The sequence below is a fragment of the Zootermopsis nevadensis genome, unplaced genomic scaffold (assembly GCF_977971745.1).
Source record: "Zootermopsis nevadensis isolate Lab colony 2312 unplaced genomic scaffold, Znev_1.0 Znev_ptg000009l, whole genome shotgun sequence".
Lineage (NCBI taxonomy): Eukaryota > Metazoa > Arthropoda > Insecta > Blattodea > Termopsidae > Zootermopsis > Zootermopsis nevadensis.
The window spans coordinates 6,698,922-6,714,369 of NW_028259141.1; the positions used below are offsets into that span (position 1 = coordinate 6,698,922).

A 15,448-nucleotide genomic window follows, 5' to 3' on the forward strand; every position below is an offset into this window, starting at 1 on the left:
CAGGAACAGGGGGGAATATGGCATCAGTATAACAAGCTCATTACAACAAACAGAACAGCCAACATTGCATTGCATTGCAGTTCAAATATACAGGCAGATGTATTCAGAGACAAACACAATGTAACTAACAATATCAGATTTCTTTAATAATAAACCCTTTGGAAGACAAACTCAATTTTTAATTGCGAAGCTAATGGATCCCTATCAGAATAAACAATGGGTTAATAGTGCGTATGTCATGTTTACTTTACTTTTACCTAGCTAAGACATCACAAAAAAAAATTAAATAGCCCAATTTTTTTTACAGAAGAGCAAGTCAGCTTAAGCAGTTACATGGCTGGCTTATGTTTTGGAGTCGTTCAGTTCACATCTACCCTGAATGAGTTTTTCCTTGGCTTTCCTCAGCCTCTCAGTCTTCAGTCCTGAGATTTGAACCTGGGACCTCCCAAACACAAAGCAGGAGTGCTAACCACTCATCCATATTTGGTCACTTGCTTTTACCAGTGACTTTAGAAACAAGCAACTGCAGATGGAGGGCTCTCTTCTGTCACCCATAACATTCATTCTGAATGATGATGTAAAATACAGTCTGGGGACTGGTCACATAGTAGTACCTTACCGTAGTAACTGAAGTATTCATGTAAATTTCACATTCAATAATATGACAGAATACATAAAAACATTATAACCTTTCATTACAGAAATGCTTTCCTTGAAAGTAAAAATATCTGAGAAGTAAAGCCATGTAGTTCCATGCTCTGAGAATGCACGTCTTGGTGACACGGTACTTCAGCAACACGATATCGCTTTTTAAACCTTTCTCACCTCCTCTGCTCTGCATTAAGGAGTTCAAATAAAAACTAAAAAATAACAAACATCATGAAGATTAAAACAGATAAATATCACATACGACTGACATTTGTCTGTTATAAGCAGCAAACATTTCATCTCTCAAAGTCAGCATTTCTATTTCTTCAGATATGCAGTCTTCAGTTAAGACTTCCTATTTTGTGTTGGCTTTTTGTGATCGACACCAAAATTGTTTGTCTCTGAATAAGGGTTATTACAATTTTTATCTAAATGCAAACCCTTCAAGGAATTACTAATTGTTACAAGTCATTTAATGGAATAGTTATTTGCAGTCATGCAGTATGTCTAAATAAATATTTTAAATAATATGAGTAAAATGGTGAGATGGAACAAAGAACTGGACAGAGCATAGGTCTCATACCAAGTAACTACTGGATGTATTTTACCTCACCCACAAATATTGTTTGTTATCACATTTGTTTTTGACTGAATATATTCCACTTCACCAGTTATTTTCTTTGTTATTACATTTGTTTTTGGCAGGGCATATTCTACCTCACCCACAGATATTTTCTATTACCATATTTGTTTTTGTCCATGATACTTGAGAACATATTCTTCTACTAACATAGAAGATTATGTATATATTTTAGCCTGTCTATTAATGTAATTTTATAATATCGAAAAAATGCAAAACTTCTTCCACATTTTCTATAATAAATTGCTTACACCTCTCTGCCCTGTCTTACATTGTCTGCTACTACTAAAAGCAGTTCAATCAAAATAATAATCATGCAAAAAAGGTTTGCTACTGGAAGTCAATCACATGCCTTATCTTCTATAACCAAACTGATTACTGTTCTCTGTGAAACTCTGAAATGAGAGTGGTAAACAGAATGATTTACCGTTAAAATGCTAAACTTTGAACAACAGATGATCATAGTAATGGATGTTTTTTAAGATCATAAATTAAAAATAAAAATAAGTTTGACAAGAAAATATCAAAAGTAATTTCTAGATTCCCATACATGCGTAATCTGGTAACGAGGCAATATCTTCAAATTTTATATTAAAGAAGGCATATCTGCTCAAATTACAGATATTAAGTTTTGTGGTTTCATTATCCTAGTTTGTGAACTATTATATGAAATCAAATGATAGTTAAAATATGTTTATGAATAATGTGTAAATACGCTTTTACATACAGAAAAATACCAACATAGCAAATTAGTAAAATTTTACAGTTTACTCTACTGGAAATGAGACTACTCAATCATGACTGCCCTTCATGGATCATTTTACCTGGTTTGCATTTCAAAAATGCATGCAAGCAATTAATAATTATGGAACATTAAAAAGTGCCCAGTACAATATCAGATATTAATGTAAGGTACAAAAATGTCTTAAACAGGAAAACATATAGGCTTTTATGTGCATACCAAAGCAAATAAAAAATTAAAAAAGAAAAGAATAAAAATGTAATACAAAGAGCAAAACAGGAAGGAATTAAAAGAACACTGTTTGAAAGTATAAGTAATACACATGTATGAAAAACCATATAGGTGTCACGGTTCTTACAAAACACAAGTCATCCCCAACAAATTTTACCTGTCTGCTCATATATAAGTGGTTTTTGTGTTACAAACCTCATCCTCAATATTTCTTTCCTCACTGGATAGGGCAAGTAAAGTGTAACATGGAAATTGTCAATCATACTGATGTATAATTTCTTCAGACATTGCAAGAGTTTTTGACATTTTGCATCCCACAGTTCTGCACACTTAGAATTTTTCCCTCATTTTGAAATGCTGGAAACTTCTTACAGTATGCACACAATTAGCAAAGAGATAAGTGCATTCACCTAGCTGTAGCTACCTATTAATGACATACTTAAGTTCACAACTTAAACAGTGAGGCTACAGAATTAAATGCAGAAAAAACTAAACTGTGTATTACATTCCTTAGAGTATAATAAAATTATATGTTATTGTATGCAAAGCCAAGGTATCAACCCAATTCCATCCCTGAGTCACTACAGGTGGTTTCTTACCCGAGTACGTTTTATTTGTTAACGCAGAAATTGGCGTGTTTTTAAAACTGAATATTCGGGAAGTTATCTGTACAGCCAAAATAGCTTGGCACTATATCAGACATGATTATAATGCACAATGGTACATTTGTATTGCCGTAGATGTTGGCAGATGATGGAATTTTACTGGGAGAATCACTTTTAAATTCAATACGAAATTTCTGTTCCAATGCTTTCATGGGCGCAATATGAGGGTACTGTGACCTTTTTATGTGACATGCATTTTATTTAAAGTACAAGAACTGTAAGGAATTCAGACTGCTGCACTAATCAAGCAATGAAGAAAATGATAAATGGATAATAAGTAACATAATGCTCAAACAAGCAATACTGCAGTAACTGAAAATAATGACAACCTTTCACACTTTTGATAATTGTGAACTGTTATGTAACCACCATGAAATGTCAGCAAGTCTGCTGATTTCTCTTTCCTGAAGGCACCACATCACATTTAACACGTTCTGTTAATGTTAAAGGGAATATTTGAATTACTAATTATACAAGAATAACAATAATTTGAGTAAAACAGCACGTTGTTGAAGCAAAATGTTTTCTGGACATTATCCATCGTTGAAGATTAAAACAAATCAAATCAAATCAAATCAATAAACCACGACGTTTCGGAGATAGACTCCCATCTCCGAAACGTCATTGTTTTATTTATTTTATATTGGATGATGGACAATGTACATAAAACAGTTTGCTTCAAAGCTGTAATAGTCATCATGACATCTGGTGACTGTAGATAAAACTATAAAAAATTTCTCACAAAATTTACATTTTATGTATAGCAGAACCATGCAGCAATAGAACATTTTTAGTACAGCTATAATCCACACAACTCACAGTTGCTTGCTTGCCCCATCCTGTGGAGAACTCAATTAGAGCAACATATATGGTGTACATGACACATTTTTGATGAAGAAATGTCATGTCTCTCGAATCCATTAATCATGTTTGGTTTAAAAATAATTTCAAATGGACACACTATATGATTTAGTTGACATTTGCTATGAAATACCTTTGAGTTATCAGCCGTGTCAATGCTGAGTTAAAAACCATCATTTCACAGGCTCATTCCGTCTCCATCATCAGGGTTAATTTGAGCAACGATCAAAAGTCACTGACATACACCTGTCAGTCCTAGTGGTATTTTCCCTGTTGGTGCAGCCAGACTGTGTGGTCACCCCTCCTACTTCAGATTCGGTGTCCTGCCACTTAAACTGGAGGTTGAAGTGTCTGTTAACTAGTCTTTGCCTGCTACTGATTTTCCCCAACCGTTTAAGACAGACTCAAGCTCTAAGTTAAGTAACAGGACACTGAGCTTAAAGTGGGGAAGGGTGACTGCACGATTTCACTCGACTCTCTGGTTGCATAGTGACGGATAAGACCTAACTAGGACTGTTATTACCTATCAACAACTTTTGGTAATTCCTCACATTGACCTTGATAATGGAGACAGTGAGCCTCCAAAACATTTGTTCTTAACTCAGCAGACACAGCTGATCACCCAAGAGAATTTTATAGCATTTATTCACTGTGACCTGTTTAAAATCTTACATAGTTGATATCTGTTCCTTAGGGTTTGTATTTATGATAAATTATATATACATACTATGGCTCAACTTCCACTACTTCTAAACAAAAGTCAGCTCAACAAACTACACAGCATGAATAACATACTGCTTATAAATAATTAACAGGAAATATATCTTGCATACTAATAATATAAAAACAATGCAGCAAAATGTTAAAAACTGCAGTCTAAAGCTCATCTACTATTGTGGAAATAGAAATGTTAGTAACTAAAAATAAAATGTGTTAAAAATTCAAGGATAAATACTTGACTGTACCAACAATTTTACTAGGTAGGCAGGGTTTTGATATGGGAGTGGCAGGAATTCAGTCTCCACCATAATCAGTGTTTGAAATAGACAACAGTAAACACAAACTGTACTTCACAACTATGGAAAATAATTTCTTCTGGTATTTAAACCTGTAACAGGACAAGACTTCTGTAGATTATCTGGGATTTCGATCATACGAGAAAATATATTTCCCAGACAACCTGGATAATTGGAAGTCTATTGTAATTAGACTGTCTTCAAGTCACCATCTAACAAATTGGTCATTATCTTACTGACAATTACTTCACGTTCATCGAATGTGGGGTTAAAAGAAGTATGATTATTAAGTATGTGTAATTTTAGGTCATAATATGACGGTTTTTTTTAATAAAAAATGATAAAATAATGCAAATTTAACAATATTTGAGCTGCTGAAAATCAAATTTCTGTCAGTCTTTCAGGAATATGTAACTTCTATAATGTGGTAGATTACTGCAAGTGGAAGAAATTCATGAAGTTCTGGAATGTTTGATTTCCAGATAGAAAACTTTCATTTATAAATAAATTAACAATATGAATTTGATTATAGTTTATCTGCAAATCAATTTATCTTTATGTGAATAATAAAGGAATGAAGTATTTTTATAGCGTTAAGGACTATGCTACAGTGAAGTAACATTTCTCACTTAGGTAACATTTTATTTTTATGCACACCTGAAGTTTATGTGATAAGGGCAGGCACAAACACACATGAGAGGAGAAGCAGGGATTATTCTGGTTGTTGATTCTTACCATTTCAAACACTGATAATTATGGTACTGAATCTAATGCAGCAAAACCAAACACCTCCCCAATCAAATGATCAATCAATACTCAGGAATAAAGCAAACTATTCTCACTATATATGCTGCACCTTGAAGATTATGAAATTTTATGGAACTGAAAAACAGAATTTGAAGTCTATTACAGCAAAGTTTTAGTGTTCAGTTACTGAAAGAATGTTAATTTATATACATCAGTAACTTTTAATAGGAATATACTACACTACACAAAGAGACTATTTTGTTATTTCTATAAGCTGAACTACTCCAGCGATGTAATTTAATGCAAGAAAATGGCATCTATATATATATATAAATCAGCATACTCAAACTGCTTGAAAAATTCATTGACACTAATATTTATGAAATGCAAGTATTTAAAGCGACACATAATACAAATAACTGCGACTATTTTTTACAAACTAGACTGGAAGAAAACTTATTTTCAATCAAAATAAACTGCATTTATTAAGTTAATTATTTTATAAGCAAACCAATACTAAGAATTTATATATTTTGGAAGAACACAACAGGAAATGTCTTGCTTTCATATAAATAGTCCAATAGTATCTCTTTGTGTTACTAATACAGGGTGGATGAAGACGTGCTTGAAGTTTAAAAGCTACCTGTATTATATGTAACGAGGAAAAATAAAATTCAATAGCAATGCTATAAAGACACAAGTTAAACACGTGTCTGTTATAGTACTGCATATGCCAAGATGGTAACCCAGTTCTTGCTAGACAGTCAAATGTTTCTGGAATGACACATCTGACTGCCTGCCTGATTCTGAGTTTTATCTCTTCCAGATTGGTCACTGTTTCAAAAAGGTGTAATCCTTAACAAAATTCCAGCAATAAAAATCCAATGGGGTGAGGTTGAGAGACCTACGTAGCCAAGGTCCTGGTCTCCTAATCCATCATCTACACATTTTCACAAAACTGTAATCAAAACATGTAACTGGTTTCATTGCTATGTGCCAAATAGTTAAAAAGTAATTCATGTTTAAAATTCTGATTTTTTCATCCACCCTGTATACTGAATCAGTCTGGCCTTTCATAATTTACTTTTAAGAAGATAGGAGTTACGAAAAACCAATTATTTCCTTAGAAAAAATGAAGAACATGAGCAAAAAACATAATATCCTTGGAATTCAACAGCATGAGCAAAAAATTAATTAATTAATAACCCTGAAATTCAACAGCATGAGAAAAAATTGACTGTTCATACAGTTAATGTGTCAAATATTTCTGAAAAGGCCAATTAAGCAGAAAGATGTTGCTGAGCAAGTGTGCAGAAAATGTTACTTGTACTCCAAAGTTACCATGTTATTGCGAAACTGGTTGTCCAGAAAATGTGTGGCTACATGAGCTGGTAGCAGGTTGAACAGAATACGTTTGTTGCTATGCTGCAGGGCATCCATCTCACGTTTCTCCTCATTGGCCTGAAAGAAAACAAATCTATGTCCATTATAAAAGACCGATTATATATTTTACATAACTTGTTAAGCAAACAATCATATTACAGAAGTAAATGACAGTATCTGGACATAACAGCAAATGTGTGTGGTCCATTCAGTGACAACCAGGTAATCTGTATCACTCCTAATTTATTTCCATGCCACCGTATTTGAATTCGTTCATACCTGAATCTGCCACAGGAAGTCCAGTCGGGCTGTCCACTCCATTTGCCGACCATGAATCACAACAACCAATAGGAACATGAGAACATACACAACTCCAAGAATATGCTGTGGCACAACCGAGCTGGAAAAAAATGATAACAGTGTAACTGATGGTGTAACTCATATGCAGACAGCAGATGTTTGCATTGCTCAAAGAGGCTTTCACAAAGAGATTTCAGTGGGTGCAACATGTATTCTTAATTTATCAAACAGTAGATGTTTTATACTTTTAATTCTTGTATTTCACTTCCTAATCTTCAGCGTTTTTGTATGTAGACATGATGGTAACAGATTTTGAACAGAGTAACATAAGCACAGAATAATGATATTTGAGATTTCAGGTTCTCACAGTGGTGAGTATGAAGATGGTTGGCTGTCTTCTGGGTTGTTGCACCACGCAGGCTGGTAGAAGTTTACTGACAGGCAGCAAGCACCTCTGAAACATCAGTAAACTTCTACCAGACAACAACTCAGAAAACAGCCATGTTCTTAACATTTGATTTATTTTCAAACCTTTTTGACAAGACTAAACAAAGACTTTTTACCCTTCTGGAACAGTTTTAAACAAATGTAATATATTTTCTGTGCCCATTCACTTTATTATGTAATTTAATTTTATAATAGTTTTCCAGGTGTCTGTGTAAACAAAGCAGCCATAGCATACCATGAATATAAGACAAAAAGGCAGCCAAAAGAATAATTAAGGAATGCTAGTGGTAAAATCCAATGTATAAACATTGCTTGCCAATGAACACAATCGTAAGGCATGTTTTGAACTACTCCCAGAATTTTGACTTCTGATTCAATCATAAATACTGTATAAAATTACCATTATTGTTAACTTCTCAAATATTTTTAAAAATTTATGAGAAAAATATGGTAATTTTTTGCAGACTTTTTCAAATACTTAATTTCATCTGTACTTATTTCTAAAGAAACTTCTCTGCTAGTCCATAAAAATTGTTACATAAGAGACCAAAACAAGCAAGCATCTAATATACAAAAGTTGGAAGAAGCCTAATGGTGTAGCCCAGGATAGGATAAACAAAACATGCATACAGGATTTTAATGAGGAAACCACTTGAAAAGTTGCCACTTGGAAGACCAAGAAGAAGATGGGAATATAAAGTGAAAGTGGATCTTAGATATGGGTTGTAAAGATCTAACTGGCTAAGGAATGTGGATGTTGGCATTATCAGTGCTACATTTTCATGTTCTATTACTATGACAGTTAGTTACAAAGCAGACTTACCTGACACGATGGTCATAGCAATGAAACAGCGCTGAATGAGAGAGTTCAATGAGCAAAATATATATTGTTGCCATGACAATGAGAAGGACTCCCTTAACAAGGATAGGCAGCCGAAGGAACACAGCTATAGCCATGTACCCAAGTGTGCATGAGAGTATAATGTACTGGGGCAAGGGACAGGCACGATGATCATGGTAAGTTGATGTGTCGAGAGTCACGTTCGCTGTAGACTGCACAGGACATGGCACATCCCACCGACAAGTGAACTGGGAACACAATTGGATTAGAAATTGGTTCTCTGACATTAATGGACCCTGAACACACAACTGTTCAGATCATAATATTATTTCTCATCACACCATAACATCTATTTTATATAATTAAAACGACTGTCTTCATTTGAAAAATATATAATTCAGAACTATGCTAAGTGGGCCCTTGTCACTATGGAGTGGCACATTCTCAGACTGTAAATGGAGGAAATGGTCTCCAGATAAAGGGGAGTCCCAATTATCTGACCTAAATAGGACTGAAGGACAATCAAATAATCAAAAATGTTGGATAATATGGAAGACCAATGAAAAAGATGAGGGTAAATATCAACTCAATTTATAATTCAATTTACAATATTATTAAATTGTGAAGAATATACAATACAGCATCAAATGAAAAAAAAATCACAAACCAAAATAGTATGTAAATTTATATGTGAAAGAGTTTATTAAAAATGGGTATTTTCTTCTGAGCTTTGCCAGCATGTCAGATAACCGAAGGTCGGATAATTAGAACTCTACTGTAAGAAGGGTAGCTGTAATATACTGAATAAGTAGAATACCATTTTCCTGATTAACACTGACATGAAATAAAATGGCAGAATATTGGATAGACCAACCTGAATGTAACTCTATGTTATCCTTTGATGAATGCATTCATTTATTTAAACATTTTCTTCAGTTGCTCAAAAGGATACTCACAACATTGACCTGGGCTACAGTGTAGATTAACACAATAGTGAACACAGTGATGGCAAGACGTAACACAAAACTCTGCGAGATGTCCCACAGAATCCACCTAAGTCTCACAGCCAGCAAAAGCATCAGTACAACTGATACCCAGATGAAAGCAGTGAGAAACAGCAGTAACAGAATGATTGTACGTGGCAATATCACAGCTTGGAGTCCTCCTATGAGCAGCAGCAGTACTAATGAACATGCCAAGGAGCTGCTGAACCCAACATCTGTATCATTGTGGTACTGAAATCAGAGTGATAATGGAAAAATACATTATATTAAGAAAATACAGTTTCCTAAGAGGCTGGTATCAAACCCACAAGCATATCATAATATCTTAAATAGACTGATAAAGTACAACATTAGCTTGAATGTTGGCACTGAATTAAAATTAGATGATTATGTTAAACCAAGACTTTGAGTTGTCATATATGCAATTAATTTAGTAATCTTGCTTACATACACAATAAAGTAGCCTGAAATATAAGATTTGGAATGAAGCTATAATTACTTAACCAACACTTCAGAGTATTGTAACTACTTTCTTCAGTTGAAAGCATTTCCTATCTCAGCTCCACATGCAAAAATTAGTTACATTTACTTTCTGTAAATGAAACCTAGCTTAATACAGAATTTGTTTTTTTGCATGCTTAGCTTCCTTTGCCAAACTGGTATAAAACACGCTGCCTCAGATTAAGACCGACATACTCAAACAAACTCACAACTTCTGTATCAAACTAATGTCACTTTCCATCTTCAATATATGCTCTATAATAAACTACTTTTTCTTTATACAGCTCACACAGAAGCATTCTGCCCTTCACATCTGAGGTAGAAACCAGTACTTAACCCTGTGAAGCATTAAGAGAGTTAGGAAGGGCAGTAGTAGAAGCTCTTCTAAATAATACTTAAAAATTCAGTCTTCACTGCAAAAATCAATTGGTTAATGCTGTTTAGAGAAATAACCACTGTTTATTCCAAGAACCGTACAAAACTCATAAACACACCACTGTTCCTTAGACATTTAAGCATACACTTATAACTGTACATGTAGTTTTTCAAGTTGCCTCCTCCAAGTCTCACAAGGTATTGGCTTTGTATGATAACAGCTCTACAGAAAAACTTCAGTACAGCAACTAGGACAGGTTGACTTTTGGAAGCAGCGTATGTAGAAAAAATATAAGAGCCACCAACCTGATTTTCCTTCTCACGATCTTTGAAACACAGAGTTATTAGACTGACATGTGTGGACTTCTCCCTGTCTACACTTCGGGCATCAATAGCTTGAGCCAAATACTTGTTGACTCGATTGGATGGTTGATGGTACACACTTGAATGCCGCTTCTTGAATGGCCGCTTAAATTTTTCTGTTACCTTGTTCTGAAAATAATATTTTATAGAGATTTCTAACCAACATTAAAAAAGACCAGAGCAGTCATTAGTGAGGTGAACTACACAACATATTAAAGAGTTACAATCAACTTTATTTTTCAAACTGTATGGTCCTTTGTCCACATTTTTTTAATTGAAAACAAATTACCTTGTAATTAAGAATGGAGATTGGGGTTAACACAGGACATTAAGAAGACAAATTCTGCCATGCAGGCAGATATTTGATCTAATTCTAACTCTCAACATGATATTCGTTTTACAGAAGGTATAAAAAGTAAAGGCCATTGTATGAATATTTTTCATATAACTTTATTATAGCTTAAGAGAGGTTAGAACCTACATTCCAATCATCAAAAGAAAATAAACAATAAAGAGGAAAATAATAAAAGTTTAACTGTAGAAATCTGCTTCTACTATGGATAAGCTGGTTGGAACCATTATGAAGACCATTTGGCTTATTTTCTTATCTTTCCTTGTCAATAGCAAAATAAAACTACCTAAACTAGTAACAATATGAAGTTGATTTCCAATTTAAAAAATACATTTATTATAATCGTTTGTGATAATTTTTGTACGCAATGAAACAGAAAGACATTAATTTACTTGAACTGTTTCTGCTAGGATCTGTAAGTATTCTAAAAGAAACACTTTGATCCAGAATTTATATGAAAATAGTTCTGTAACTTCCGGATTGACTGAAACAAATGACTAAGGCATGTAGAGAAAAAATGTCCTGCCCTTGCTGAGAACTGAACAGTCATATAGCCTGCAGCCAGTCACCATACTGAGCAAGATCCTTATACTTTTTCATTTTGTCTAACCCCTATTATCTGTGCATCGAGGCTTAGGCACATTTCAACTTGACTTGTGCTGCAATGATATAATGTTAAACCATTAACCCAGAAATTTAAATGGCCTATTCCTATATGATGAAGGTTAAAACTGTTTTCTTTTGTTTACATTCAACTAGTAATCTTCAGTTTCAAAGGCAACATCCAAGCAGTTCCTCAAAGTACTCATTGGCTCACTTTTATAGGTTATGTAGCTGTGATGATGTTGCATACACATTTTCTGTTTTATTAATACTAAGCAAGGGAAATGTAACAGTACATACTATTATTTGTTCTTAAAGTACATGAAATATCAATGAAATGAAAAATCATTGTAAATATGTTTGTATGTAATGAAAGGTGTATATGCAAAGTAAATGTGGTACCACTGATCACTTAGTAATGTAAGGCCGTGCATAACTGTCCTGGTCCTAATGTCATGCAAATGTAAGAGAGAATATAACTTGCATTTTCCATGGTGCTAAACCAATAATGAGATTTATCTCTTTTTACAGATTAATTCTTTTGTGTGGTGTTACAAAATTCAAAGCACAGGAAAGTGCAAGTCTGAGAGTTAACATTTCCAAACATAAAAATTTGTTCTGGAGTTAGAAAACATTCAAAACATGATTCCAACTAGAAAGTTTTGTGAGTTTATATTTAAAAAATGTTAGATTCCAGACATGTACTATCTTCCTGTTCTACATTAAAACTACTAATAATTAAAATGTCCTGTTATGTGGATAATTCACAATCATAATTGTGGTTATGGAAAGACAGTACCTTTGTATTTCTCCAAGTACTTTCTAAAACCAACAAGTACCTCGCAGTCACATTATGAATACAAAGTATGAGATTATCATCTCAGAAATGTCTTGGAATGCATATTCCAGTGAGTTCATGCTAAAACATAGCTCTGAAGTAATTCGTTAACAATTATTTTAATAGCTTCAACACACCACCGTTTCAGTCTTCTAATCTAAACACAATTTGAGATCTTCACAATGGCACTAAAAATATGGGTAAGAGTTACGATACTATGTAGTCTTACAGGTGGTTATGAACATTGTGAGGAACCTTTCATTTCCATCTACAGGATCTTGAAGGCAGAGGTGATTCTTTTGAAACACTGGTAAACACCTACAAGACTACATGCCATCATAATACAGAAAACCATAATCCAAATTCTTCTTATTGACAATGTCTAAGACCTGGATATCAAAATTGTATGCACTATCAAATGCAGATGTGTGTGTAATGCAGATGCAAAATTTAGTGTAGTGTTAACACAGTGGCAAGGGAATATACAGCTGGCTTAAATTATATCACAAGTATCTGTCTAAATAAAGAATATCAAACAAGAATAAAACCTATATGGGAAATGGACAGACAGATTGACAGAGTCATGCCATACACTGCGAACCTAACCTTACCTTGCTGGCAATGTCATGAAGGTGAAGAGCCTCAGTTCCAGTGAAGGGTCTTCCTCCTGTAGTAGATGGATCAGCGTGGAGTGCTCGCTGAAGGTCTAGCACCTAACAACAGGCAGCATCACTACACTACTGCATCCGGAGGATTTACAAGCCAGCGGTTCACAGTATCAATAAATTCCACAGAGGTCTTGGTAATTAACAGGAGAAATTTGTTCAGTCCCCACAAATTATGTCAAAGTTAGAAGTACCTACCTATATGAGTGACCAGGGTTCCAAAAGCTTAGATTACAGAAACACTCATCCTTTGAAATAAATGGTAACAAAAATTGTGATAGTAACTGATGAAATACAATTCAGATACATTATCTAGGTAGGACTTGAGGTTCTCATGACAGCAACTTTGAAGATGGCTGTCTTCCGGGCTGTAGCGCCACGTAGTCTAGCTGGACTAGCTGGTTTGTCAATAAAAATTATTGTTGCTTTAAAGTATTCTTACAGAATACTTCTATTTCCTTTGCTTACAGTTCTGTGTCGGAGGAATTTAATTTGTTTAAACAAACAATACTCCAGTCACATATTAAAAAAAGAACTAAAATAATTTGTGTTAAATGAAGTTAGAATTTTAATATTCACAAAATTACTGATGTTTGTTAATTATTAATTCAATTAATTTTATAATAATGTAACACTGCATTGGGCATCAAATAGATAAGGCAGAATAACTATAAACGTGAAACATAAAAGATAAAGTCAGCACTTATGTTCTGCTTCAGGTACGCTATCACCACCAAGACATTTTGGCCAAAATACATGCTTACCAATTTATATCCAACACCGAATCCAACAACAGAGTATACATTCTGTTATAATAATGACTATCAGATGGGTAGCAATTTGTGGTGACTGAATAAAAATTCCTCCACTGTTAATCTCCATTTGTCATTTTTCAATAATATATTTCTGTTTAATTCATTTTCAACATGACAGGGTCTATAAGGCTGAAGTATGATATCTGCACCACATTCTCATGTGAATGATATGTGCTCTGAAGTACAAGGCGTGCACAAAGTACCAAACACCTGTGATGACAACAGGATTAAACAATTAAAATAATCTATAACAAAGAATGGATAACTAATTCTTTATAGACACATAGTTCGAATATTGACAAATACTCACCATAGTGAACCAATCAACATCCCAGAAGATTGCTGTCTTGAAAGAAAATACCTCACGAAACTTTGTATAAAGTGGACAGAACTTACTTCTTCATTAAATATAATGTCTAAAGAACAAAATGAATAGTGAACACATTCTTTAGGTAAGAGAATGTTTTGAGAGAAGACGTAGAAAAGAAAATTTCTTCTTGATTAAAACAAAAATCAATAAATTATTATTATTATTATTACAAGAACTAAAACAACCATCATTAAACAACATAATGCTGTGTCCATTTTCTAGCAAGAGAAACAGACTATTATTTCAGATTAGTTCCAACATATTCATTATTAATTCTTGAGAACTAAACAGATATTAGATTAAATGACATACAAGCAAATTTCATTAATATAATTACAGCTAAATATTAGTGGAATAATCTTAAGGACATGTTAACTGAAGATAATTCTAAAGACATTTCTTTGTTAGTGTTTGAGCTTTTACTGACAGATACGGGAAAGTATCCGTGCTTCAAATAATAACAACACTGTAAGCTTAGTGAGCAACTATTCTACGAGAAAGAAACTGAATAGTATAACTATGCAATACAAAATCATCTAAAATCATTAGTACTTGTAAGGAGTTTATGTACTAGAGTGTACAACAGAAAATTAGATGGCCAACGTAAATTTCATAGCTAGCACAGCGTTCCACAGAGGTGATAGATATGTAAGGATTGGTGATACCCCATCACCAAGGGCAAGTCTACATACATACATACATACGTACCAGAAGAGAGTGACTGATTTTGAAAGCAGTGCAGATGAAAAGGTTTTGAAGTCCATGTAGCAGATGGATACTTATCACCATCACCTCCACAGTCACCACATAATACCTCACTTACCTTCCTGGCAGCATTTGCTTTATGGTCACCCGGAGTGGCTATGTTGGAGAACGGCACCTCCATCGAGTATTTGATGGAGTGGAGCAGCTGGACCACGACACTAGACACATTCTTAAACGAGAGTTTGCGACGCTGTGCTGCCCCCAGCGCTGACCGAACCTGCAGTGTGTTGAATAACAACGGCTGCAATAGACGACGGGCCCAACATTGATTGTATT

At 34.0% G+C, this 15,448-nt stretch overlaps 1 protein-coding gene across 13 annotated transcripts in view; it reads right to left on the minus strand.

The window, feature by feature from the left end:
- rut (adenylate cyclase rutabaga) overlaps positions 1-15,448 on the minus strand; it is a 137,079-nt gene that overhangs the window by 24,641 nt on the left and 96,990 nt on the right. For 11 of the 13 annotated variants that reach the window (XM_087345668.1, XM_087345672.1, XM_087345669.1 and 8 more), the window contains 7 exons: positions 15,231-15,413; positions 13,169-13,270; positions 10,708-10,893; positions 9,478-9,756; positions 8,504-8,769; positions 7,213-7,333; positions 6,892-7,011 (listed from right to left, as the gene is read on the minus strand). In XM_087345668.1, the coding sequence (XP_087201794.1) occupies positions 6,892-7,011; positions 7,213-7,333; positions 8,504-8,769; positions 9,478-9,756; positions 10,708-10,893; positions 13,169-13,270; positions 15,231-15,413 (1,257 nt within the window). The remainder of the gene's footprint in view (positions 1-6,891; positions 7,012-7,212; positions 7,334-8,503; positions 8,770-9,477; positions 9,757-10,707; positions 10,894-13,168; positions 13,271-15,230; positions 15,414-15,448) is intronic. The other 2 variants (XM_087345670.1, XM_087345675.1) reach the window with 1 other exon arrangement.